This window comes from Lathamus discolor, chromosome Z, assembly GCF_037157495.1.
Source record: "Lathamus discolor isolate bLatDis1 chromosome Z, bLatDis1.hap1, whole genome shotgun sequence".
NCBI lineage: Eukaryota > Metazoa > Chordata > Aves > Psittaciformes > Psittacidae > Lathamus > Lathamus discolor.
Window position 1 is genome coordinate 4,554,334 of NC_088909.1, and position 27,983 is coordinate 4,582,316.

General features: G+C 39.6%; 1 protein-coding gene across 2 annotated transcripts; it reads left to right on the forward strand.

The window, feature by feature from the left end:
* Positions 1–2,477: 2,477 nt before the first annotated feature.
* Positions 2,478–26,881, forward strand: ZDHHC7 (zinc finger DHHC-type palmitoyltransferase 7). Of its 2 annotated transcripts, none has more exons than XM_065662468.1 (8): positions 2,478–2,620; positions 9,024–9,109; positions 12,882–13,205; positions 15,924–16,048; positions 21,598–21,694; positions 22,162–22,243; positions 23,413–23,543; positions 24,572–26,881. In XM_065662468.1, the coding sequence occupies exons 3-8, from the start codon at positions 12,900–12,902 to the stop codon at positions 24,746–24,748; spliced, it is 918 nt and encodes a 305-aa protein (XP_065518540.1). In that variant the 5' UTR covers positions 2,478–2,620; positions 9,024–9,109; positions 12,882–12,899; the 3' UTR covers positions 24,749–26,881. The 2 variants fall into 2 exon arrangements, with proteins under 2 accessions (XP_065518540.1, XP_065518541.1); XM_065662469.1 differs by lacking the exon at positions 2,478–2,620 and adding an exon at positions 3,698–3,717.
* The last annotated feature ends 1,102 nt before the right edge of the window (positions 26,882–27,983 follow it).

Sequence of the window (27,983 nt, forward strand, 5' to 3'; positions counted from 1 at the left end):
CACCCTGAGAAATCAAGGGCCTGCAAAATCAGATGAAGTGTGGCTGTGAGGTCCAGGCTGGTTCTCACAATCTTTGCACTGCAGTGAGCACTGATTCTATGTGCTGTGCAAAGCCACCCAGTCTCTCTAGCAGTCTTCAAGCAGAAATCAAAGCCAAGAGAAAAAATATGCATCATTGACTTAGAGAGCTGCAAATGTAACTGGATTTTCAGAACTACATCCAGAAATAGCAGCTAGACTCACAGCTGTAGTATGTGACCCAGACATGGAAAGCTCAGATCTCAGAGAAAATTTCGTGGTTTCAGCCTATATTTAAGATACACGTCATTATATGTGTCATATATATATTTCTTAAAAAAAAAAAAATCAAATAACTGCCTTGTCTCGTACACCTTTTCTCCCTGCATTTGCGGATGCGCTGTTTGCCAGCGTCGTATGGTGGTTATGACAAAGGCTAGTTGGGCTGCCCCAGGGCTGCAGAAGTAAGTCATGCACCATCCAGTGGACAAACGCACTCGTTGCACTGCGGCGACGAGTTACTAAGCATCAGTTCCACGGAAGTCGATTGCAAAACTTCCACTTAATTAGAAGGGATGAAGGATGTGTGGGAACTGCTGAAGCACATAGCTCCAGGGTGTGAGAACATGCAGAGTCCTGTCTAGCTTATAATGCTAAAAAAAAAAAAAAAAAAAACCAAACAAAAAACCAACACAGTACCTAACTTTTTTGTAGCTCCTGGGTAACCATAATTTCCTATCATTTCTCAGCCACCCTGAGATAAAAGTGCAAGGACATCAATACATGTCAGTTTTCTCAAGGGTTAAGCTCACTATAATCAGTGCTGAACCTCTTGTAATTATACCCAAGAAAAAAAGGATTTCTTCATTTTGTTTTTACTTCTGGCTAGATGACACTAGCTATATTAAGGGCAAACATGGAGGGAAATAGTTCTAGAAAAAGATCAGCCCTTATAATTTTGTGTCTATAGATGTTTCCATACTTTTATTTGAGCAGCAGAGATATTGGCATCGACTTTCTTATTTTAGCATGTGAAACCCTTGGAGACAGAAGACTACACACGAGCTTTTCTTAAATCCTTAATGTTTCATCACAGAAGCAGTTGGAAACGAAAAAGAAGCACACAGAGGCGCGTGGGCAGCTGAACGTTGTACTTGCAGCACGCACAGCCCTTCACGCACTTGCAGCCCAGGTCCCACTAGATGGTGGTGGTGCTGCAAGACAAAAAAGACGCAGAACTGTGCCCAAGCTGCTGCAATTTTGGTTTGTTATCCTTCAGCATTTTTATCTATATGTGTTTCAAATGTACCCTCAGCTCACACGCTGCATTTGCTATTTTGCATCAGATTTTTAAAGGTACTGGATATGCATTTTTTCTTAATGGAAAATTCTGAGGGTCATGAAATAGTATTTCATAGAATCACAGAATGGTTTGGGTTGGAAGGGACCTTAAAGCTCATCCAGTTCCAACCCTGACATGGGCAGGGACCCCTTCCACGGGCAGGGACCCCTTCCACTGGAGCAGCTTGCTCCAAGCCCCTGTGTCCAACCTGGCCTTGAGCACTGCCAGGGATGGGGCAGCCACAGCTTCTCTGGGCACCCTGTGCCAGCGCCTCAGCACCCTCACAGGGAAGAGCTTCTGCCTACGAGCTCATCTCAGTCTCCCCTTGGGCAGGTTAAGGCCATTCCTCTTGTCCTATCACCATGTCCTTGTAAAAAAGTCAATTTTTCATTTCCATACAAAACTAACTCAACTACTTATGTTGTAGCCTTGAACGATCAACTTTAATGAACACACTCTTGACTTCCACGCCAAATCACCCTCCTGAAGTGACAACTGTAATGACCTATCCCCACGAAAACCTTTATGGGCATAAAGCAAAAACGCATCATGGCAGAAGTGAAGGGAACCCGCCTGGGTCTGTACTCTGTTACAGCGGGTGGAGAGGGATGCGCTGCTGCTGGGGATGAGGGAGGGCTTCGAAGGGACGAGGAGGGACTGAGCAGGGGTCAGCTCCCTGAGGCAGCAGCACCGCCATGCTCGCCCAGTGACACGGTGAGCACGGTGCCATGGCCGCGCTGCCGACACGCCCCGCGCCTTTACTCTGCAACCGGGTGAAGAAACCCAGTTTTACCCCGAAAGAACCCAGTTTTACTCTCACATAACGAATTTTTGTCGGTCGGAGACGAAGAACGCGAACCACCGGCACCGCAACCCCAACGCCCACCTCCCCTGCCTTCCCCCACAGCGCCCCCCAGCGGCGCCGCCCCGCACCGGCACCCCCCAGCCAAGGCCACCCAGCTCGTGGCGCGCATGCGCACAGCGGGCCGCGCAGCTCTGCTCTGCTGTACGCCTGCGCGGCTCGCCCACCGACCGGCCTCCAGCCCGACTCGGCGCTTGCGCAGTTCGCCGCGCCCGGCTTCCGCCTCCTGCTGTGCTGCCCTTCCCGCTTCCGGGAGTCCTCGGCTCCTCGGGGCGCACGGCAGCGGGCACGGTGGCGGCGGCGGCTGAGCGGCGGGGGCTCGGCCCCGGCTCGCCCCACCGCACCGTCGGCACGGCGCCGGCCGCAGCGCTGAGGGCAGCGGGGCAGCCGCCGCTGAGGTAAATCCACTCGCGTTCCCTTCCCGGGCTACCGTCCCCTCACCGAGCCGGTTCCGCTTAGGGCGCCCGCTCTCCCCGCGGCCCCGTGGAGAAGGAGCTTGGGAGGCTCTGGCGAAGGACGGGTGGGGAAGGTTATCGGGTTCAGCCGCTTCTCCGGGCGGGCGGTGGGCGCCCCTCAGTCCCCGTCCTTGCTGGCGCTTGGTGCCGGGTCTTAATGGGGTGTTTCGATGTCCTGCCTGTGCTCTTGCCTCTATTCGGGTTATTTAAAACTGAAACCTGTCAGCAGCCGTGGAAACAAGCTGAGGGAAGCGTCCCTGTCCCCCAGCACGGCTGTGTTGTGGAGTCGTAGCTGCCGCCGTGGGAAGCTGGGAGGAAGGGGAACAGCAGCCGCTTTTCTGTGATGCTCTGGCGCTTGCTTTAGGGAGTTCTGCTGATTTCTGCGGTGCTGGTTTTCTTTATTTCCGGGAGGCAGAAGCAGCGGTTGGAGAAGTGGGGACGCAGATAGTTCGTACTCTGAGAAACGGGAGGGTAGGTTCGTGCAGCACAGCACATATGTGGTCTGCGCCGTAGAAAAAGGGATTGGGAAAGCATTGGCTATTTTCAGTACTGTACATACAGTTGTATAATGGTGTCAAGATGCTGAATTACAGTGATGTAACTGCTCGCTTTGCTGAAGACATAATTAGGTTGAAGCCACTGTGACTGTTCATATTAACAGATCTTTTGAAGTGGGTGCTCTCCGCCTTTGAAAATATACAGATAAAGCAGAGCCGTACTGATTCGTTAATGGATAAAACTGATGGGAGATTTTAGTGTGCTTAGAGTTAAATATCTGAAAGCTGTTTGCTGCTGAAAGACTCTGATAATACTTTTCGTATCTAAAACTTTCTTGACTTTGCTCTAATGTAGTGTATTTTGTATCATATATATCTGATGTATTTCTTTCTTGTGCCTTTTATGAAAACATAGAACTTTTAAGGAATTCTGCAGCAGCTGAAAGACTGACAATCAAGAATGAAGTGTGAGGCTTTATCTGATATGACAAACCATTAAAACAAAGGCTTGAACACTCTTTTAATGGATACTGAAAATTGCTGGTGAGAGTAGTTGAATTTTGATCTATGGCATCACTTTTTGGAGCCTGGAAGAATCACATGTGGATGTGGGTATAACAGCTGACAGAAAAATGTGCTTGCCAGCCTTGTATCACAGTGCAACGAGTATGTGTGATACCCAAGCTACCCTCATTCAGTGTGAGGGTATAGCACACAGATATGCGTGCTATAATTAAAGCATATATAGATTTTAATATAATTAAATAATGATATAACAAATATTATTAATAATAAATAATATTATGTATATTATAAAGATAATAAAAGTTAGTATAGTTGAGTAATAAACTTTACATAAATATAGATAATTTTATTAAACATAATAAATATATGTGGTTTGAGTAAAGCAAAAAACTAGAATTAAAAGATCATGGTCTAAAGTAGAATGTGATTCACTCAGTTGGCCTTGGCAAAGAAGTAAAATTTTCTGTTTCCACGTAACAATACTGATACTGATTTAGGCATCTAGCTTTCTAGATTTTAATATGAATTGGAATTTGTGGTCCTATTCCAAAAGATGTAAGATACAAAGCCCAGACATAGATTGTGTTCATGTCCTACTCTCAGATGAAGGTTGTTTTTTAGCTCAGAAATGCCCTGTCCTTTCTGTTGGAGCTCAGTGAATTCTCTGTGTATCAGATAAAGTGCAGAGGAAAAATTTCTTATCAGAAAGATACCATGCTGAACAATGCTTGTGGAGAAGTGATTAGGTATCACAAATCTACTGTTTATTTCTGATAGCAGAGCTGTTTAATTCCTTTTATAAGTACACATTCTGAAGACGTCTAGATGGTTTTTTCCTTTCATTTTGCGTAACATGTTTTACCTTGAATTCTCATTGCTGGGTTTTGAGAATGTTTGTAAATATGCTATTGCCATAAAGACTTAAGTAATAAGAAGACCAGCTTCTGTGCAAGACATCCATGCTTGTGCTTAAGTACTTCTTGTGTATACCCTTTTTCTGAGATTATTTAGAAGCAGCATATCCTATTTTCAAAGCAGAGAAGAAGCAATTCCAGTGTTTTCCTATGGCCTGGCAGTTGGTGTGTAATAAGAGACTGGCGTAAGGAGAATTATTACAATAGCTTGAAACTTGACTGTGTTGGAGATGTACTTACTGAAGATTGTCTCTTGAATGTGTTGCCAGGTGTTTGCATATAAACAGTATCACGTTAATTAAATGTTTCCACTGTAAAGTGCCATTGTGCTTGCTATAGAGCAGATACGGGTCAGTACAAAGAAGGGCTATGAGGCATAAACAAGAAATTCATAAGGTATGTACCATATTAAATATATGCCATGTTTATGGTACAAAATATATTAAGTTAGAGCAAAAGCAACAAGGATTTAGTGAGATGATGAGCTATGCCACTGAGGGTATGGGATAGACTTGGGAATAAATTGGTAACACCACTTTGGGGTTGTATCATGGGTTACCATCATAAGCTATTTCAGCTGCCACTTTCCAGAACTATGTGCTCTGTGTTACGTATGTCCCAGATTCTTTAAATCGGGCATATCTCTTTGTAATTTCAGATAGCAGAGGTTGAATCTGTTGGGGCAAATTGGAAATGTAGTTGATGGACTGGTTCTTCTGAATACTTGTTGCCCTGTCCTGTCTCACGTTATGGTTGCTGAGAGAGGTCAGCCCTGAAGCCCTAGCAAAGGTCTCCTTGTACAGAGCTGGGCTGCTGCTGGGGCTAAGCTAAAGGGTTTTCAGTGCTTTCACTGCTTGATGTAGTTATTAGAGTTATTTGTTGTGAGGTTGTTTGCTAGACTAGCCACTGAGAAGTTGAAAGAAACCACAGTTTACTTATTAAATGGCTTTGCAATTTGGATTGCATGTATCTGTAATAAAAAGTAGGTTATTCACCTAAATTAGGCATGATTATCTCTAGACATTATCTGATGGATATTTATCTGTCAGCAAGGAATGGTCCAAATTGCCCATGGTATTGGATGCAGTAGTAGGTGTGCCCATGAGCTTTACTTAAAATTTCTGCAGTTATTTAAATTAATGTTTACACTGTAACCTTTTAATGAAATTACAGTTTGGTGATTTTGATTTGCCACCAGTGCAGTGCTTTTTAGGTAGGACTTAAATCCATTGTATGTAAGTGCTGAGGGATTATTATTCTAGTGTGCAGTATCTGTTCCTGTCCCTGCAATTACTGACCTCTATCACTGTGCAGTCAGAAATGTTGAAATAATCTTTATCTGCATCATAACTGAAATATGAGGATTCTTATGAATCTGTCCAAAAAAAGGAAAAAGTGACCAAAAAAAGATTTAGGCTTTGACAGCTGATGGATTTTTAGCCTGTATATAAATTCTTATCTGTATATCTCTTTTAAAAAAGTAAAATAAATTTTCCTACACTGTTTTTCCTTTCTTCTTCAAAAAATAGCAGGGAAAAGAGCTGTGCTTAACCTAAGGTGCCCTTTTTGTTTAATTGACAGTGCTGGGGCCTCGTGATACAATAGTTGTATTATATCATTTGTCTTCCTAATGCCCTTGGTAGCCTTCTTCCAGTAAACACAGGGAAGGAAGGTTTACTCTTGCAGTAGATCATTAGCGCCATTGGAAAACTAAAACGTCTTAGGCACAGCCGTTTTACAAGACATCTTTCCAGTGATCGTGAGTTTTGTAATGTAACTTCTTTGAAAGTTTGGTGTTTCGGTTTTTTATTTCAATAATACATCTGCATTTGGGCCTGCATTTCATTAAGAGTGAGGTGCAAATCAGGTGAGACATTCTTGACCTGAGAATTTCAAATAAGCCCTAAGAGTGGAACTGCATTGGATCAGTTTTAATATAATCACCTGTGCAAACAGATGATGTTTTCCATGAAACATTGGATAATTATATAATTAAAAGGTCATTAAATAATTAAAAGGTCAAATTAAAAGTAATTACTTGGCATATTAGATGTTGAAGTGTAATGCTTTGTCTTGGAGGCTTGTTCTTTAAGAATACAACAGAGACTCAATGTAAATTTGGTTAGGACAGGCACTGAAACAAATAAAAGACTATTCTAGAGGAAAGCTGTGAGAATCTCAGTGGGGATGCTTAGCTCTTCATAAAGTCTAAATGCTTTTCAAACATTGATCCTCTTTCCCTTGAAGGGAGCCAAGGCAGGGGGTAATCTGGGGTGTAGGCAGCTGGAGAGGAGAACAGCGTGCAGGAGCAGGAGAGGGGGAAATTACATGAGAGTGACTAAATCTATTATTCCTTAAAAAGCTGAACTGTGGCACTTCCATATAAACCAGTAACAAATGAGGCTATGGTAACTGCTGAAATTTGGCATGGAATAGCATTTAGGATTAGGGAGCCAACTGAAAATATCATGTCCCCGTCTTCTCAATAAATTCTCTGTAACAGTTGGGAATGATTACTCTGACTTGTAATATTTCACCTGCGGAGGCTTAGAGTGTCATCTTCTATTGCTTGTCACCTTCAACTCGAAGAATGGGTGGATGACACTGCAAATTAATGTGATACACTCAACTTCTTTTTGTGTGTTTCTACTTAGCTTCCACTAAATGCCATGTCAGTGACAACTTAATGATTGTGGATTTCAAAATGTTGTGAAAACTGGTTTAACAGAAGTATAAAAGCTTATTTATAAGGCAAAAAAGAAAGCAGTCTGTAGCTTCATGCAGTTATATGTGCATAATCAGTGTTTGCATTAACCGTGTAGGCTTGCAATAGAATATATGAATTTGCTTAAATAAGACAAGAGGCTTCTCATTTTCAGGGGAAGTCTGCATTGGTATAATTCCTATTGAACTGGGAAAATTTGAAAATATATAATGAAGAACTCCAACAGTAATGTTGTTTTGAATACCTTTCCCTAACAAGTTAGTTTTGGATGCTTTCATTTACAAGTAGCAAGTGGTGGTGTATTTTCTGTAGCTGTTAAATGTCAAATCCTTTTGTTTCTCTCAAAATATGTAATTTAAATTAACCATACAAATGAAAGAGTAAAGTTTTCATGTCACAAAGTTTATTTTAAATACTAGAAAATAAAACAACGGAAGAAATAAACCTAGGTACTTGTTTAGCCAGCTTTAACCAGACACACTCCAAGTTCCTACTGTAAGCTAGAAAACAAAGCAAGAAAATCTTCCTTGATCGTGTATTGGGATTTAATTGCCAGACAGATGTTATGGTTTGCAGCAGTAGGACTGGGTGAGACAACAGCAATGGCAGTCAATGTTGTTGCATACAACAAACAGGGCTCCCAGCTTAATTTGACAGAAACCAGTGCTTCACCACTTTCTGTGCATCATGCATGTGGTCACTAACTTTTCCAGTCAGAAAGGTAGGCCCACGTCTTTTCTGTTATCTTCTCCAAATAGAAGTCTAACTCAAAGTTTTGTACTGCATTCACACTCCAGATGCCATCTGGTGATTTCCAAAAGTTGACTGCTAAAATTTTCAAACTGGTACCTGGTTTTCTAGCTAAAATAAGTTCATTCTCCTCTTCTTTCACTATGAAAAAGGAAATCTTCTACACTTTCAAGAGTACTAATGAGCACTTACTTTCACAGTCTCTGTTGGATGTGAATATTGTGTTCTTGTGAAAAGGAAGGGGTATGATTCAAGATCATGGAACATTTGTATTGTCAAATTAAGTATGGTTAGAATAGCTCATGGTAGCATTTCAGTCCTTATACTGATTTGTATATCATAGATTGTATAGTGATTATTTGTCTATATGGTGGAATTCTAGCAAAGATAGCTTTCTGAGTGTATATTCTTTTTGGCATAGTTGTGGGCCATTTTCTTTTATATACATTTTCTTTTATATATTCATTTGAGTTAAAACATTTTTTTCCTATCTTAACTTACAATTATGGAAATAGTGGTAGGCATGTGTACTTGTTATTAATACTCTGCTACCGGAAACCTTTCTGTAAGTTCTAAAGACGATCAAATAATATTATTATTTTTTGCATATTCTATCTCTCAGACATACAGGCATGGGAAGCAAGAAAAGCAAGTTGGCCTTTGGATTCATTACTTTGTAATGCTAAAACCTGGATATGCAACAAAAACAGTGAACAAGACAAATGCGGAGTTACTTGAAACAGTGTTTAGAGTGTTTTAGTTTTGTTCTTTGATAACTTAAAGGTTTTTTTTCTTCTTGGTCAGAAGTTTGATTGCTGTATGTACATGCAGCGTATTTCAAAGTACTACTGTCTATATATATAATTCGTGCTTAACACTATTTTCCTAATGAAACGAGTGCTTTACTGATCAGTTTGTTCATGATATCTTTTCAGATTACATCAGATATAATTATGTGAATAGCCTAGGATAGCCCAAAGGAAGCACATGATGTCAGAATAACATACAAAACATTTGTGAGGTATGTTGGATTTTTTCTGTTGTGCTAAAAATTTCTTGGTTGTCTTTAATACAGTTAAAACGAGAGCAGTAATTTAATGCCATTTTATTTGTATGTAAAGGAGTTGCTTGCAGAATTGATCTAAAAACTCACATTTTTTGTGACATACATAAATACAGATATATTGCTTTCAGAATTACTTAAGGTAACTTGTTGATTTGAGCAGCTGAAAACTTGCCCTGGTTGAAAAATAATTATTTGTTTTTTTTCTCCTGAGGTATTGAGGTATATTCCCTTAGCTGGGAAGAATTCCAAATATGTGTCCTATACAAAGTTTCAGAATTGGGAGACTGGTTTCAAGTCATTGATTCCTCTCAAACTCTTGAAAACATCTCGGTAATGCTGCTTACCTCTTTAGGAGACGTTTGGCTTTTTGGAGCCTTTGTTGGGTATTTTGTGTGTCTGGTAACATTGCTTTGCTGTCAGTCCCTCATATACTTCAAGGCTTAGTTGAAAGTTTATTGTAGATACTTTTTTTTCGTGGGTTCTTTTTTTTTTTTTTTTTGAGAGAGAAAAAGTTAGACAAAAGCTTTTGTTAAAAGTTTTATATGCCCATTGTTGATGAAATAATAGCTGCATGATCTAGCTGCTAAGTACGTAGGCTTCGTGAAACTTGAATTTTCTTTTACAAGTCTTGACCTCAAGGAGTGGTTGATGTCACAAAGTGCCATTGAAATGAATTGGCACAGATTGTAATTTTAACTGTAAACATGCAGAAAGATTAGGATAATTGAAAGTGGCTGAAAAGTGGGCCTTATCTAGGTTAAGTTAAGCTTGAATTGCTTTTAAGGGAGGTGAAGTTTTTCTTTTTTAAGGTATTTTTCTAGTATGTGAACCTTCTTCCATGGCTTAGATAACTGCATTCTGGTAAGAGTGGGGACTTTGGTGTAAAAACATAACACACCCCCCCCCCCAAAAAAAACCCCACAAGAAAAAAGAAAACAAAAAAAACCCAAAACCAACAACTTTTCCCCCCCCCCAAAAAAAAACCAAACCAAAACAAAACCAGCCAAAACAAAAAAAAGCCCCAACACAAAACCACAAAAAAACCAATGTGTGGATAGAAAACACAGTGTAACTCCTAGAAATTTTAATACTGCATTGTTAGTGATAAGATCCGAGCACCAATGCTGTATTTCAGTTTGTTCTGTTTCAGAGCCAGAAAATGTAGCCCGCACTTAACTGTGTTCTATGAGTATCTTAGCTAGTTATTTTAATTGTTGCTCTGGGATCTCTACACTGCAATCTGCATGTGCTTGTTTTCATTTCTAGTCTCTTGGATTGTTCTTGCCTAGTTCTATCATTAAAGCTTAAAGATCAGAAGGATTTACTTGGCAGAATGTATTTATCTGATTCCTGTTAGTTAGGACTGGGAGCTTTTAAAGGGCTTAGAAATACACAGCTTCACCTGCAAACTGTCTTAGTGTAAGAGGCTCTTTACCTGGCAATGAGCACTTCGACCATTTTAGACTAACAAAGTGATCCTATATTCAAGGTCTTGGGGTGTAAATTGAAGTGCCGTAACTGCTACCAGTCATACATAGGCTGCCTTAACAAGAAATAAAAATGGAGACTTGTGCTTGGCTGTCATAAATCAATATAAATGCTTTCAAGTTTCCCTCAGATGTGGCCTTTAGTTGCATGAATCAATATGAATTTTAGAACACAGTATACTCCTAAAGTAGCAGGTTAGTCTTGATGCGTAATGTTAAAGCTTTATTTTGTCTCCCGTTGGTTGCAAGCACTTCAGTTCTTCCGTATCTCTGCTTGTTAGAGATGTCTGGAAAATAGTGGTGTTTTTGCAGTTTAGGTTCTTGTTCCATGCTGGAACAACCATAAAGCCCTAGAAGGGTTTTCATGAAATTAAATGAATGTGTTCTTTGAAAATCTGATTCATATTATCCATTGCCATGCTAATTTAACCACTTCCATTTCTTTCCCTGAAGTTTGGTCTGATCTGTGTAAGTTTTGTAAGTTATCCCAATGTATCTTTGTATCAGGTTTGTGGTTTTTTTTCAGTGCAGTACCGCTTACGTCAACAAATGTAGCTGTTTACTAACTTGCAGTGTTTTTTTCTTGCAAACAATGTACTAAACAGCTTTATTTCCATTCTACATTTCCTTCTGCTCTTCCCAGGGCTGCTGGAGCAGTATGAAAAGCCAACAGTCTGGTGCCATTATTTGCTGTGTTCTGAGAGACAGGAGCTGTAATTTGATGAAGACTTTGCCATTTTAGTTTGAGATAGAAGAAAGAGGTTACATTTTGAACAGAAGAGGAAGAATGGTTTACAGGCACAACAAAATGGAAACGAAACTATTCTAAAATCACTTTGTCAAGCATTGAAGTTACATGATTGTGGTGGGTTGACTCTATGTGGATGCCAGGTGCCCACCAAATCTGCTGTGTCACTTCCCACCTCAGCTGGACAGGGGAGAGCAAAATATAACCATAGGCATGTAGGTAGAGATTAGGACAGAGAGAGGTACTCACCAGTTACAATCATGGGCAAAAGAGACTCAATTTAGGGAAATTAGTTTTATTTATTACCAGTTAAATCAGTAGGATAATGAGAAATTAAACCTAAATCTTAAAAGCACCTTCCCCCTACCCCTTCCTTCTTCTTGGCCTCAACTTTACTGCCTATTTCTCTACCCTCCTCCCCACCACTGGCTTGTGGTGGTTGTGGTCAGTTTATCACATGTTGTCTTTGCAGCTCTTTCCTCTTCAGGAGAGGACTCATCACTCTTCCCCTGCTGTAGCTAGGGTCCCTCCCACAGAAGAGAGTATTCCATGAGCTTCTCCAACATGGATCCTTCCCATGGGCTGCAGTTCTTTATAAACTACTCCAGCATGGGTCCCTTCCCTGGGCTGTAATCCTTCAGGAACTGACTGACTGCTCTAGCATGGTTCCCTTGCAAGGTCACAAGTCTTGCCAGCCAGCCTGCTGCATTGTGGGCTCCTTTCTCCACAGGGCCACAGATTCTGCCAGGAGCCTGTGCCAGCATGGGCTCCCACAGGGACACAGCCTCCTTCAGGCATTCCCCTGCTTCAGTGTGGGGTCCTGCACAGGCTGCAGGTGGATACCTGCTCCACCGTGGACCTGCATGGGCTGAGTGGCACAGCCTGCCTCACTGTGGGCTGCACCGTGGGCTGCATGAGAACCTCTGCCCTGGTGCCTGGAGAACCTCTTCTCCTTTGTCACTGACCTTGGTGTCTGCAGAGCTATTTCTGTCCTGTATTCTCACTTCTCTCTCTGGTTGCAGTTCCACAGGGTTTTTCCCCCCCCTTTTTAAAATATGTTATCGTAGAGGTGTTACCACTGTCACTGCTGGGCTTGGCCTTAACCAGTGGCAGGTCTGTCTTGGAGCAAGCTGCATTGGCTATGTTGGACATAAGCTTCTAGCAGCTTCTCCCAGAAGCCTGTAGCCCCCCGTCTATCCAAACTTTGCCATGCAAACTGAAGTGATAAGAAAAAGAAAGTTACGGTATTATAAAACTCAGAAAATTGCTTACAAAATTTTTTATGAAACATTGTAAATTAGTGTCTTTTGATTACAGAAATAGTTCATTTTTATGTAGTCATAGAATTGTTCAGGTTTTGATTTAAAAAAAAATAATCTCAGTAATCTATTTTCAACTGGTGTATGTTTTATCTTACACAAATAATAAACGAGAGCCACCTGTATTTCCAGTTTCCTCAGGCATAATAATGGTGTATCTTTGCTTCCTGCAGGGCAAGGGCCAGAAAACCATGCAGTCATCAGGGCACAGATTCCGTGATGTTGAGCACCACCCACTTCTTGCTGAAAATGACAGCTATGATTCCTCTTCCTCAGAGGCTGACATGGCAGAGAGGGTTTGGTTCATCCGAGATGGCTGTGGTATGGTCTGTGCTATAATGACATGGCTTCTGGTTGTCTATGCAGACTTCGTAGTGACTTTTGTCATGTTGCTGCCTTCCAAAGACTTTTGGTACTCAGTGATCAACGGTGTTCTCTTTAACTGCTTGGCAATACTAGCTTTGTCATCGCATCTGAGAACGATGCTAACTGATCCAGTAAGTATGCAGTTGTTCCTTCACATTGGATTGTTCTCTCATGTAGCTCATTGTCTGCAGAGATGTGGGCAAGTGGTATCAGTTGTCTCCTTTTAGGAAAAGTGGTGTTAGATTCAAAACCCTCAAGGTGAAGGCATGATATCTGTACTTTTCCTGTTGTTCTGTTGAAACTGCAAATAATTTTTGACTTGAGGAGCAGGCAGTTTAAGAGGGAGAGGTAGGCTTACGGGAAATTTAGTGTATTTGTAAATATTAACTCAGGTTCTGAAGAAGGTGATGGAGTTTTAGTCTTTTCCGTCCAAATTTTCTTACTTTTGTTTGTCAGATCTATTTTCAAAACTTCATAAGAAGTTGTAACTTAACCCTGTTGTACTTTTTGAAATGTATCTTACATTTATGGCACATGAAAGAACTTTTAGAGGTGGACGTGCTGTGAAACCTCAGTCACGTATTGGCATAAAGTCTGTACTACTTTATTGGCATAAAGTACTGTCATACATGATTCCATGATTACTGTGTTTAATTATGTGGAGTCAGTGGTAAGGGAGATTTAAGTTGAACCCACTCTGGAAGAGTGTAGGTGTGAGAGGTCTTGAAGTACTCTTTTCTTAGGGCTCTTACTCTTCAAGAGTTCAGGAGATGAAATTATTTATTTTGTATTAAAATCTACTACTCTCTTAAGGAAATAAATCTGGGGAGAGAAGGGTAAGGGTAAAAACTTCTGTTTTCTCCAGATTTTTGAGATGGTAACAGTGTATATGGAAGTTAGGGGAATGTTCAAAAAAGCCAGGAGGGTGTTGTAGTTAATAGTTTCCTAGGTCTTTGAGTTACTTCTGAGCCCACACCCAGTGATGAAATGTGCCCACTTCTACAGACTGCAGCAGCTAAGAAAGTTAATGGTTCAAGGATATATTGCTTAAGAATTCATCCTGGTAAGACTGTGTGTCTTTCTAGACCTATGTTGTTCTTTATGGATAAAACATGATAATAATTGAAATGAATCACTGCCTTTTTTTTCACCACTCCTTTCCTTGTGACTCCCAGAGTGGAAGACATGATAGTGTAATAGAAACCAAGATTGATGGAAAAAAGGAATAAACTGCCTCAAAACACATGAATAATAAAACTATTAAAATTGATTTATTTCTTTTCTTATTGAAAGGAATTGGTGACCAACAGAGACTGTGAAAGATGCTTTTGAAATAGAACATATTTTTATCAGCAAAATGCCAAAATTATTGTCCTCAGTGACAGGTGAATAGGTGGATGTGAGGTGTGTTTTATAAACACAAATTTACCTGTGTTTAGGAGCTCTCTCTGAGATAATTCACCATGTTTGCACCAAAGTATTCACTTCAGTGAGAACATTCATGTTGCAAAAAACGCGTCAGCAATACAGTGTATGAGTTTCAGAAACTCTCTTTGAGTGTGTGCACTTCCAAAGGCCAGCTGGCTCAAGCTTGAAGCACCACTTAGCCAAAGAGTTCGTCTAGAGAACTTGGGCTGTGTCTCAGGCAATACAAACACAAGATTGTTATTCCAGGACATACGCAACAAAGCCTTTCTGCCAGAGTAGAAGGGTGTTTTGCAATTGAATCCGAAGTGCCTTCTGGCTTTTTTAATTCTGTCCTACAAACTTCCTTAAGGTGTCTCTGTAAATTCATGATGTTGCCAGTGGGCTCTTTTTGAATGAGAAATAGAGTGTTGCAGGTCATTTAAGACAACCTGGAGAAGGCTATCTCTGTGTCATGTGGGTGCTGGTCTGGAGGAGTTGGTACAGAAAGGCCACATCCATTTCACATTCCGGTTTATGTCACGATCACTTCCTGTCACAGATAAGCTTTTAGCTCTATGAATAAGCAAGGTGACACTGGTACTGTCCATTATTTTCTTCTTACTAATCCAGAATTAGATTCTGATCTCACAAGGCTCTCAATTGATATTGTTACTGGAAGAAGCAATCCTGCCTACTTTTCCTGTCATCTTCCTCATTGTGTTGAGCAGCTGCTAATGCAGCTCTGTGATGAACAGCTCAGAGAACTAATCATTAAAAAGTAATTCATTTTCCTGATAGGTTATTTTTCTTTTGGATCAGTTCCTTCAATTGTTTACCACGTAGCTACACAAACTTCCACAGTAGCAGAAGGCAGCAGATGACACTAGATACAGAATAAAGAAGGCAGTGGTGGTTCATGCTAACAGTGTCCAAACTGAAAGCTTAAGTTAAAAAAGGTGACTGTTGGTTCTCAAAAACCTGTATACATGGGGCTAAATCTTGGATGTAGAGATTTGAAATAACATCTTTCAAGTAGTTGTTGTTTTAACTTTTGGGGATGTCTTGGCCTAATAATCGAATGTCACAAAATTAACATGTGCTGCTGTAAGAAAGTATGTCTTGTTGTCAGCAAATATTGTACCCGTGAAGCTTTTATCTGCATGTAAAGATATTTTATGTATGCTGGTGACAACAGATTCTATCAGAATTATGCTAATACTTGGCCACAGATGAGTCTTGCTGAAATGAGAGTGCATTTGAGGTCAAGCAGAGGTAATTCATGCATTCATAAATGATTCTGGCTTATAGCAGGCTAGCTTTGAATAAATGAATTTATTTCAGCAATTATGATGAGATTATTGGTATGAAGTCTATAAAATGTATTCTTAAACACTCTCAGACCACTTAAGAAGCTTTCTGTCATTTAATTGAAATTATTTCAGGGGGCTGTACCCAAAGGAAATGCCACTAAAGAATACATGGATAATTTGCAACTGAAACCAGGAGAAGTGATCTACAAATGCCCAAAGTGCTGTAGTATCAAACCTGAACGTGCACACCATTGCAGGTATGCCATAGTTTTAAAGGAGTTATGCATACTGAGTCTTGGAATAATGTTCCCGATACTTATGTGGGTTTTTGTTTTTCACCACAAGTTGCTTTTGGTATCAAGTAAACTTTCAAATTCATACATTGCGGAGTATTTTATAGATGTAATATGCTATGGCCAAAAATGAATGTGGGTGATAGGAAAAAAGCAAGAGACTCAGGAGCTTTTAAAAATAACCATACTGTGATGTCTTAAATAGTGTTTGATCTCTGAATAGTTTTCCTGAGCATCATTGTAATTATTGTGCCATACTGTTGATAATGCAGGGCAAGGGAGAATCTCAAGGAAATTTATTTTAGAAGCTCATTTAAGAAATGTCTCCTGCAGTCCAAATTAACAAAATACAGATGAGTTTTAAACTGTCGCTTTAATTTGTGTCTTGTCTTTGTGTGTCATTTGAAGTTACATGTGAATTGTCAGATTATTTTCCCAAAGTGGTGCACATAATTGTTTAAATGCATTTCTGCCTGTTGGAGATTCATTTTAATAACCACAGAAGTGATGATAATTTGAACTAAAGGAAGAGATAGTAAATATATACATTCTAATTCTCAGTCTTTTGAGTTTTCAGGCACTGTGGATATGCATTTGTAATGTTTATTGTGTGAGAGTTGAAAATAGATATGCCTGCATAATTAAGTCTTACATAAATATGTAAATGTTTCTGGTGGCTCTCTAGGTGTAAGGAGTGATATGTATGAATTGTGTGGCATATTACAGTTAAGTCTGTGAGTTTGTGCCAATCAGAAGAACAGAGTGAAGTCTTGTCAGGACTCTGAAATTATTCTGTAAATTTGTGCTTTCTAAGTTAAATGTCTCAGTGTATGTTGCTTATCTTTGTGAGCAGTATGGCTGCAGAGCTATTTCCATTATAAATAATCAGCCACTGAAGTCTTGTTCTCTCAGATGTGAGTGGGCTTTTATATCTGGAGTGTGAAGGGAAAAGTTCCATGTATAAATAGTCGAGTATAGAATTATCTTCATCTAGTTTCTCTGTGTTGTACGTTAGCTTTTGCATGGATGCAGGTACCAGGCCTTCCTTCCTGGGCAGTGAGTTTGGTTCTGGCTGGTTTTATTAGCTTCAGTAGAGCATTACATGAAGACAGCTGTACTCATTGCTTGGTGGGCCTGGGGGTAGAAGCAGCACAGCTGCTTTCTTGTGGCAAAATATAAGCTGCTAATCTCTGGGGATCTCAAACAGCTTTGTGCAGTCTGTTCATTGGCACTGTGTCCATGGGATGCAGTAAAGGGACACCTGAGAGCCTCTCCTAAGTGTAGGTTGAACCTTAATAATTTTCTCGTCTTGAATTTAGGCTGGTTCCTAAGGGACTTTGAAGGTGTCTTTGTGTTTTCCACATCTTCAGTCCTGATAGAATTTACTGATTTGGTAGTAGTCTTAAATGAAGATATTTTATGTTAAGCTCTGCATATTAAGCTCTGCATATTAAGTTAAGCTGGAGTATTGGAAAGCCAGGTTGTTCTCTGCGTGGGCAGTTAGACCCACATCTGTTAGACCTGGAGCTAGCAACTGTGTGGGTTTCAGGTACATCTTTCAATGTCCCTTGGGTACATTTGGGCCATCATCCTTGGCAGGCACTGTGTTATCTTGGATATTCCAGTAGCCTGTGTCCTGGGTTTAGCAGTAGCAGTGTTTTTCTCTTTCTTAGTAGCTGGTGCAGCACTGTGTTTTGACTTCCAGCCTGGGAACAGAGCTGATAACACCGATTGTTTTTAATTGTTGCTAAGTAATGTTTATTCTGGCTAAGGACTTTGTGAGTCTCATGCTCTGCCAGGGACAAGGGGAGGCCAGGAGGAAGCAGACAGGACACCTGACCCAAACTAGCCAAAGGGATATTCCATACCACAGCACGTCATGCCCAGGGAGGTAACTGGGAGTTACCTGGAAGGGCGCGGGCTCTCTTTGGGGGGGTCGAACTCGTTCGGCGGTGGTATTGTATTCTCTTCCCTTGTTATTTTCTCTTATCATTATTACCATTGGCGGTAACAGTAGTGATTTGTGTTATACCTTGGTTACTGGGCTGTTCTTATGTCAACCTGTGGGAGTTACATTCTCTCGATTCTCCTCCCCATCCCTCCGGGAGCAGGAGGTGGGGGGGTGGGGGGAAGGAAAGAAAGAGGGAGAAAAAGGGGAGGGAAAGTGAGTGGACAAGCTGTGTGGCTTGGTTTGAACCACGACAGCCTGTGATCCCAGTTAAGGTGGTATTTATTGAAAAATTATTTCTTTGTGGAAGAAGAATGAAAATTAAGTAGGAACTTCAGAGATGTTGTTTACAGCAAGAATTTGAGTGACCTTTATTGTTAAAGCAGGGCAAAAACGGGTAGTGAAGGATATCTGTGATACTTTCGAAGAGTTTGTTTTCAGTAACGGGTGGCTTAGGGACCTAGCTTTGAACATCTTGTGAATTGTTTTACTTTTTATGCTATGGTAAAATACACTGTGAGATGTTCCATGTAAGGGCAAAGGATGTATTTTGATGCTTGTGCATTGCTTGTGCCTTCACAGAACATCTGGAAGAGAAGACCAGAGCCTGAAAGTGTATCTGTTGTAAGACTGCTGTCATGTTTTTCTCAGTAGTTGGATATCTGGTTTAATTGTCTTTGTTTCTTTTAATCTGATTTTTTCCCATGGACTTAGCACTACAGTAGTTTACTGAATAGAAAAAAGGTTTGTTTGATTATACTGCCAGCATTTTATTGGCTTACAAAGCCATTCCAAGGACATTAAAAGGGTGGTCTAGTCCCAAGTAGTCAAAGTGGCAATTTGCTGATGGGAGAGACTTGTGGAAATTAAAGTTGGTTCCTGTTGGGAAATACTTGCACTCAAAGCCACAGTGTTTTGAATAGTAAATTATTAACAGAAGAGACTCTTATGGTGTATTTATGAAAATTATTGTGCAATACTGTAGCACGATTTCTTTTAAGGAAGAAAAATAGTTTCATAATACACATTAGTGATGGCAAAAAGAACAAGAAACTTATTTACAGCTAAATAACTAGCCTCAGTGAAACACATTAAACTGAGATTTTACTAAGCAGTTAATGTTTTCAGCATAAAGAAGAGTCTTATCCTGAGTGAATGTTATTTCGTTTTCACTGAAGGAGCACAGCTGTCATTATTTCTGGCCTATTCTGAGTGTCTGTTTGTGTGTGGGGAGCTGTTATCCAGAAACCAGTCACTGAGATGTCTGCATCAGTCTTCCTATGAATTTCTGTTATCCAGACCAGTTTCTCTTAAGCAATTAGCTGTGTCTTTCTGGATGTTACCTTTGGCATTCAAATCTGTAACTGCATCTGCTGTTGCCGGAGTGCATTCAGCTGCAGTGCCAAGCTGGAGAAGACTGTCCTTCACCCACAGCTGCTTGTTCTCATTACCGTGTTGCTCCTTCCTCTTGTGTAATGCATGAGTGTTCATACACAGTGACACGACCCAGGTTGCAGCTTATAGAGTTAACTTCCCCAAACTCTTGTTGCAAAAACATCTGTGCTTGGACAAGGAAAGGACTAGAATACAAGTGACGGGGATAGGAAGAAGGCAGAACCACTGTGTTAAGCATTGCTGTGTGTTTGTTGGCTGGAAACGTTTGTTGAAGCGTGGTGTGAGATTAGAAAGGAAGGCAGGGTTCCAGACATCTGATGTCTTGGAGAGCTCTGCGTGGGCTTGTGTGAAATACTGAATGAGCAAAAGTGAGTCCTGCCCACCTCACATCTTCCAGTGTTTGGCTTGATTGAGTCTGGGTATGATTTTACTTAGTATTTCACATTAATGTTCTTTTTAGAGAGATAGTGTATATTATGTGTTACATTAAGAGGCTTGCATGGTTGTGGTAGCTGGAGTTAGCTCACCTTCCCACAGAGCTTGGGAAATTAATGAGAGGCTGAACTTACAGGCAGCAGGCTGTGTGAAATGAAAATCTTTTGGTGAACCTTCTGAATGCCTTTCTTCAGTGATACCTGTTTCTTCTGCGCTAGAGAATTGTTGTGGTGTTTAGTTATGATGTTGGGATTTTCATATGTAACTGTCACTACTAGATAAATTAGTAGCTAATTTAAGTAGTTTAACTATTAGTGAAAAAGTAATTTGCATCTGAGGATGAATTGTCTTTATCGTCCGTAAAACAAGAGGTAGTGGGAATGTAGGGGCTGGGTTATGATAGCTAAGGGCAAAGCGAGCTTCAGAGGAGCAATGAGATACTTGGGATTCTCCCATATAATGTGCACAGAAGTTCTGTCTCTTGCTGAGTTACCTTAAAATCATGCATATATGATGGCTTAAAAATTATTTTATGCGTTGGAGCATTTATTTCCCTACACAAACACCCTTTTCTTCATTTTATTGACAATCATCTGGCTTTGCTTCGTGGCTTGTCACTGCAGCACTCACAGATACCAGATAAAAATAAGCATGCATTAAAACCAGAGGATTTTGAATAATAATGCCTGCATTTTTTAGCCTTATTTGCGTTTGTAACTGCCAAAATGAAAATGCTCAATATTTTTTATTTTCCGCAGGAAAATCTGGAATATTTTGTGTGTGGCTATTTTAAGCACTAAACTAGGAGAATTACGTATTATTATTATTACTTAAGCTGATGAACTTAATGGAAGACCCTCAACACGTGTCACAGCTGTTCTGTTTCTCTTCTATAACTTTGTGCTTAGCTGCAGATGGACCTGAATATAAGAGAAAAGAGCCCTCTGGTGCTGTATGGCTTAGCACATGTAAAATGGAGTTACTGAAGTACTTGAATTGCGGAAGTAACCTTGACTCAGAACTGGGCAGCGCCAAAGCAATTAGTTGCAGAACTAACAAGGAACACCAGTGTTTAAATATTCATTATAAGAAGGCAAAGAATATGTGCTGCTTATAGTTTCAATGTTTTTGTTTCATGTTTGAGAGGGTGAGGAGTGACCTTGTAAGTTGTTCTTCCGTTGAGATTTTGCTGGCATATGTTTACAGTTGTATGGCCAGTTGAAACCTTGATTTCTCTTTGAATATGTGATTTTTTTTCTTTTGTGTCTTTTTGTTTGTTTGTTTGCTGTTTTTTTTCGGTGATTCACAAACCAAATTTACAACTTAAAAGTCTGCAACCTTGAAGTAATTACTTTGTGTGAAATAGCTTCTACAGAAGGGAAGATTCTGCTGAATCTAGAAGGAACTCAAACTTTACTCATACACACTGACACAAGTGTCTAAAACAAGTTACAGGATTCCCTTGATTGTATTTTTGGATAAGCAGTGATTTTCATGTTAATACTGTTTTTTGTATATGAAGAAAATTTTATGTACACAGTCAGTTCTGTAACAACCAAAACCTGAGTTGTGAGTGAGCAAATAGTTTCTTTAAAAGAAATGCAGATATAATAACTGTTAGCAGTTTGTCAAGAAATATTACAGCACATCACCTTATGACCACTGGGTATCCTTGTTGCAATATTAAAATGTGAAGTACTGTTTCTCAATGGAAGTCTCTTTTTCTATCCCTCAGTATTTGCAAACGATGTATTCGAAAGATGGATCACCACTGCCCATGGGTGAATAATTGTGTGGGGGAGAAAAATCAGAGATTTTTTGTTCTGTTTACGGTAAGTGAAAAAACCAGCTTGATTTCAGTAAAAGTCTACCCTGATTATAACTGTTTTGGTTGTGCTTAGTAGTGATTAATGGCTTAAGGGCACAACTGGGTTTTGCTGTTGGTATTTTTTTTTTGTTTGTTTAATTCTATGCAAGATATTCTCCGAGAAGAAGATACTTATTCTCATTTTAATCTTGTACTCTTTAATATTGTTATTAACTATCTTAATTTTGCTATGTTTTATGTAGTAAGGATTAGTGAAATGGAGCTATGTTTAGGGAGCTAATCTTTAAACTTTCATTATTACCCATGTTTTTAGATTTAAACTTACTTAGAATTTGGTTTTACATCATTGTGTTGAACTAAATATTGAAATAGGAAAGTGTATTTGCTGTGCAGTGGTGAAGGTTGGCTGGTATGAATGTCTGCTTTACTACCTGGCAGCAGTCAAAAGTAAGCACACTCTCTTATTTCCAGATGTATATAGCCCTAATTTCAGCTCATGCGCTCATACTGTGTGGTTTTCAGTTTTTCTCCTGTGTCCGAGGGCAGTGGACTGGTAAGCAAATACTTAACTTTCACTGTCATAATACAGCGGATATTAAAGGAAAGTTACACTTATTTTAGTCCCATGTATGAAATATTACAGGACTTCAGTCTTTTTAAAGTGAGATCCTGAAAATATTTCATACTTGTTTCCTGTTTACCCATCTCTGTCTCTTTTTGGTTACCTTTTAGACATTCACTGTAAGAGCTGTTTCCACATAGTAAAGAATTTACTACCTCTGTAACAGGAAGTAAGCAGACAGCTGGTCCTCAGCCACCTCAGTGCTATATTACCTGAAACTGCCAGCTGGGCTTTGTGTGTCACAGCACAGTTCTGTGAACAACAGAATTTCTCCCTCATTTTGTTACTGGAGCCAACTGTGGGGCTCCTGTAGAAAAGAAATTTCCTAAATTGACCCAGTTGTTTGTTTAGGCCTCTGACTTGCATTTCTTAATGTTCCAGTGTGCCAGAGCTCATTCTGACCTAGTACTTTTGCCAGAAGATGGTTGGTCATATGTTCTTCCTGGTACCTGAAACAACAGGGGAATCCATGTGACTAGTTTTTGCTGAATATTCCATTAAATGGATGGAATCTTAGTCCTTTATTTTACTTGAAGCATTCTGCTTTCTTTATATTATCCCATTTCTTCTTTAACTATAATCAGTTGACCAGTTGTTCTGCCAAGATGTGAGTGTAAGTTTAAGTCTGAATTTGCTTACTTTGTGTAGGGAATTAAAATAATAACAGGAATTGCAGCAAAATCAATCATCTTGCTCATATTAACTAGCAAGTTAGAGCTGGCAGTGGTGGTGGTTTTTGCAGTGCTTGTCGTGCATGAAACTTCAAGCTGCTCTCGTCTTTATATGTGTGCAGTTCTGAGCACTTAAATTGTCTCATGTGCAAACATTTATTTGATACCCTTGAAATACTGAAGCAGGATTGCAGCAATGCAGTACCATATGCTTTATAGGAAACCAAAAATGGTACTTCCATAAAATTCTTTATTTCCTTGGGCAGCAAATATTGCTGCTGCTGTGCTAGAAATTAGAAGTTTAATTGTTGAAAATACTTTTTCAACTGCCAGATATTTAACTTTTGTAGCTGTTTGTTGAAGAGATATCTTAGTATGAACGTGCTCTATAGACTTTTATTTTTTTAACTACATGTATCATTTTCACAGAATGCAGTGACTTCTCCCCACCTGTAACTGTGATCCTGATGATCTTCTTGTGCCTTGAGGGTTTTCTGTTTCTCACTTTCACTGCAGTCATGTTTGGCACCCAGATCCACTCAATATGCAATGATGAAACGGTAAAGACCTCTACTTTCATATGCTGTAACAGTTATTTTAGGAAGACGTGATTAGATGATATTTTATTTGATGAGGGGAGGCTTTTGCTTTGGAAAAAACTCAAATCTTCAGTTTTCTGCAGTTTTAAGGGTTGCAATACTTTCTTAGGGTGTGCCTTTTAGCAAGAGTTCTTGCATTATTTGCTTTTCTGACCTAAATTTTATAATTAGGTTTTCAATTATAAACACTGCACAGATTTTGACCTCAGTTTGGTCTTTCACTTCTCATCTGTCACAAACTCCTGATACCTGCTGTGAGAAATGTCTGCTCTTCTCAGGCTTGCACTTAAACTAGGTATCTTGCATCAACCCTTCAGGCTTTCTTCTGCTTCTGATACACTTTGTATTAGAGTATCACCATACTTTGGACCTTTGGCTCCCCTGGCCTGCAGTGTTAAGCCTTGAGATGTTTTGTGATGGGTTATTGACTGGAAACAGAAGGAATTTGAATCTTGTGGCTCCTCAGAATTTTCTCACGTGAGGCTGTTTAAAAGTGTATTTCTGTACTGAAAAGTAGCTGTGAAAAAAAAATTGGTAAGTATCAAGCCTTTGTCAGTGGGAAGTACAAGAAATGATCATCAAAATAGTGCATTTGGGAGAGTAAGCCTAGCTTCAGTAATTGCAGTACAAGAGCCTTCTTGGGAGCCTTATTGTCTCATTTCATTAACAGTGTAAACAGCTTCTAGTGTAGGTATATTCTGTGTAGATCCTCTACTGTAACATCAGCTTTTCTGGTCATTTTATCTTTGAGTTGGAGGGGTGAAGAGGTAGAGGTACACATTTTATGTTTTAAGTGTTCTGCCCTGTTCCTAGAGGGCTACATCAGCCACTCATATTTCTTACTAAGTAAGTTAATAGTAAGAAACCGATCAGCTCACTAGCTATACACTGAAAGAATGCCAAATAGTCATCAGTTTCAGTAAATGCTGTTAGGCTTTGCTAACCTGTGGACCTTAACAGTATGTCGCTCCATGTCTGTTTATATACAGGAGATTGAAAGACTGAAGAGTGAAAAGCCAACATGGGAGCGAAGACTACGTTGGGAAGGAATGAAATCTGTTTTTGGGGGTCAGCCTTCACTCCTGTGGATCAATCCTTTTGCAGGATTTCGAATCAGGCGACTTCTACTAAGAGCAAAGAAAGGAGGACCTGAGTTTTCTGTTTGAGTCTAGTTATGCTGGAACTTAGGAGAATACTATATAATATTTATTTTGGGGCCAGAGAAGGCTGTCTACGTATAATCTGTGACCAGGTGAAACTGATATCAGACATTTGCTTGTAGCAAGCAGAGTTTTATACGTTTATTGTCACAGACATCTCATTAACTTTCAGAGACGTGAACTGGATCTGTAATGGTCTTAACAGCAAGATAACAAAGGGAAAGCACGTAGTCACACTAAAGAAGCCAAATGTTGTCATGCTACTGTAATTTATTTTGAGATTTAATTTTTGTTAAACCCTTTTATTTGATAAATGTTTGGGGAATTACCTGTGTCTTTTTATAAAAAGTATATACTTAGGTGCAGTTGTCAATCATAAGGAGGAGCATTATGCTGAAAGTTGATCTCAAATGAGACATAGCCTTCTAAATCCAGTTTTCAGGGAAAAGAAAGCAATTTGCTCAGTTTTAATTTTTATTTCAGCTTGTCCTAATAAACAGAGCTGTACATTTGTGTCCCTCTTCAGACACACATTCCTTATATGCAAGTGATTCAAAGGACTGGTGCACACAACAGCTTAACACATCAGAGGCACTCTTACACCCCTGCCAGATGTCTTCCCAGGCTCACGAAAACATGTCTTGTGTTTGGCAGTGTTAATCTCATACGACATTTAGGTAAGCTCTAAATCTTCAGTAAACACCACTTCTGACTAATGGCTGTGGTCCAAATTCTGCCCCCACATACACATCTCCAGTTCTTAATGCATTGATTCTAGAGAAACTTAAGTGTAGATGTTTGGGGATTGTGTCTAGTCCTTTGTAGGGATGAGTGGAACCAGTGACTGTATCTTCCTGTGTGAGATTAAAATGAATGTACTGCAGATTGGAGACAATTCACAGAAAACAACTGTCTTTGTAGGGTCTTGCTCAGCCCCTTTTTTTGTTGTACAGACTACACAGAAGGAAAGCTGTTAACTTAATGATCCCTTAAACAAAAACATCAGGGGAAAGCGGAATGTACTTTCTCAAGTACAACATATCTTAAATGTGGAAAGATCTGCAGTCTTGGGTGACATGGTTTAGTGCGTGTCCCTGCCCATGGCAGGGGGGTTGGAACAAGATGAGCTTAAGGTCCTTTCCAACACTAACTATTCTATGATTTAGAATTTAACTGTTTTCCAACCAAAACTATGAAGAAATGAGAGCAATATACATCTAGAACTGCTTTATGTGGGCCTGACAAACAACAGTATTGCTAAGAAATGTTTATAAATTTTCATGTACTGAAATACAACCTGCAAGTAACGAAATTCAGCTAAAAGTGGATTCTTTAACAATTACATTTAGACTATTTTTTGTATTATTGTTAGTCTGTTCTATAAATTGCAATATAAATTATAAAGCAGGAGCCTTGATGCATAGCTTGAAATTGTGCCTAGAAAGTAAATAGCTCCCTGTTCTGGGACTTGCCTTAAAATTGTCCTGTTCTTGCTTTTGCTTTGCCAATAGCACTGATGATCTGTCCCACCTCAAGCAGTTCAATGTGCTGAAGAATTTTGCATTATAAAGTTTACGTACTACAGAACTTATAATTCATTTTTTTTCAGTGACCTGCTTCTTCATTTCTTTGTAACTGTGTCATCTTGATTCCAGCTTCATCAGGTTTTATACTATTGGGTGGGTGAAGTTACTGAGGGATCTGTTTCTTATCTGTGGCCCTGCAAACAAAACATTGCAATACTATGTAATGTGTTCACTCTGCCTGAGAAGGTTGATGTGTAAGACTAGAGAATTTATAGGTGGACACATCCAATGAAATTGCAGTAAAATGAACAAAACCATGTCTCATGTAACTGAGAGGGAAGTAGGAAGTTCCACAAGAATCTTTGCATATTCAGTTGCACATCTTAAAAGATTGAGAAGAAATGTGTCTGGCTTTTTCATGAGGCTTTTAATGTGTATATTCTTTAATAAAAAATCCTGATGAAAATCAGAAAATATCACTTCAAGCAGTTGAACCCTGTGATTTAGCAAGTGTGTGCGTGTGAAATCAGGTTTATTTGGCTTTTTGAACCCTTGTTATGTTGTAATTTTTTTAATGTAAAAAAGTAATAAATTGAAGTCTTAGTTGATTAAATTCTGCTCTTTATGTCTCTTTTTTTTCTTGCACATGTGCTTGTATATATTTAGATGACAGCAACTTCAGGGTAATGGTCTTGCATCCTTTGCCTCAGAATTTATGTGTGATACTGCTCAAAGTTAAAGACACTGCTCTGGTTCTTAAGGGTTTTAAGCTATGCTAACTGCTTAGCTGGTTTTAGGCTACTAACATCGTGTTCGTAGCTCTTTGTCTGAGGCAAGTGGGGTAACACACAGTGGATACTTCACATTTGAAAGCTCTGAACAGAGTATGTCAGCTTTGCACTTTTGGGGGATTTGTGTAAAATACAGGTTTGGATTCCCTGGTTTCTCTGTGCAAAAGTTGACTTTTTCTGCTAGTCCTGTAGCTTCAGATACAAAGACAGCCACTTATGCAGCCTTTAGAGTGGTATTCGGGTAGCTGTCTACAGAACAGCTGACCTAGCAAGGGTGAGTGTGAGGAGGAAGCAAGGTTTACAAAGGCAATAAAGGGTGGAGAGGCTGGAAGCAACTCATTTTCTATTTGCAATAATTCTAGAAACCGCTTTGGTACCTTTCCAGGGTACAATGTCATACTGTGGTGGGCTGCTGTTTCTTTGAGGAAATTAGCTCCAAATACATGAATATAAATGTTATGTCACTGCTGCTTGTATTTTTCAGCAAGTTAATGATTTGAATATATTTGTATGCCAAAACAGTTAGGCTGTGCTTTGTTTACATATATTTTAGGGAAGAGCTTGTTTACTCTCCGAATGGAACAGATGTCTCTGCAGATGGATCCTGCTAATTTATCTCCTTTTTGTTTTCTTGTTTAATTTCTAGTAGTAATGTCAGGTTGTTTCATGAACCCTTTCTGAATATTAGACTGCAGCACCGGCAAGTGAAAATTCATTTATGGAGTTCTTTATGTCTTTATGCACGGAAGTGTTGTGTTTCTATGATGGTTCTCACTTCCCTCTGTTGGCACTGTGTTTATGTGTGAATGTATTCAATGCTGCTGGAGAGGGAAAATGACATAAGAAGTTTTGAAATACAGAAATTGGACTGTAAAATGATTCTTGAAGCTATTAATAAGACTGAAATGAAATGCCACCAGGATT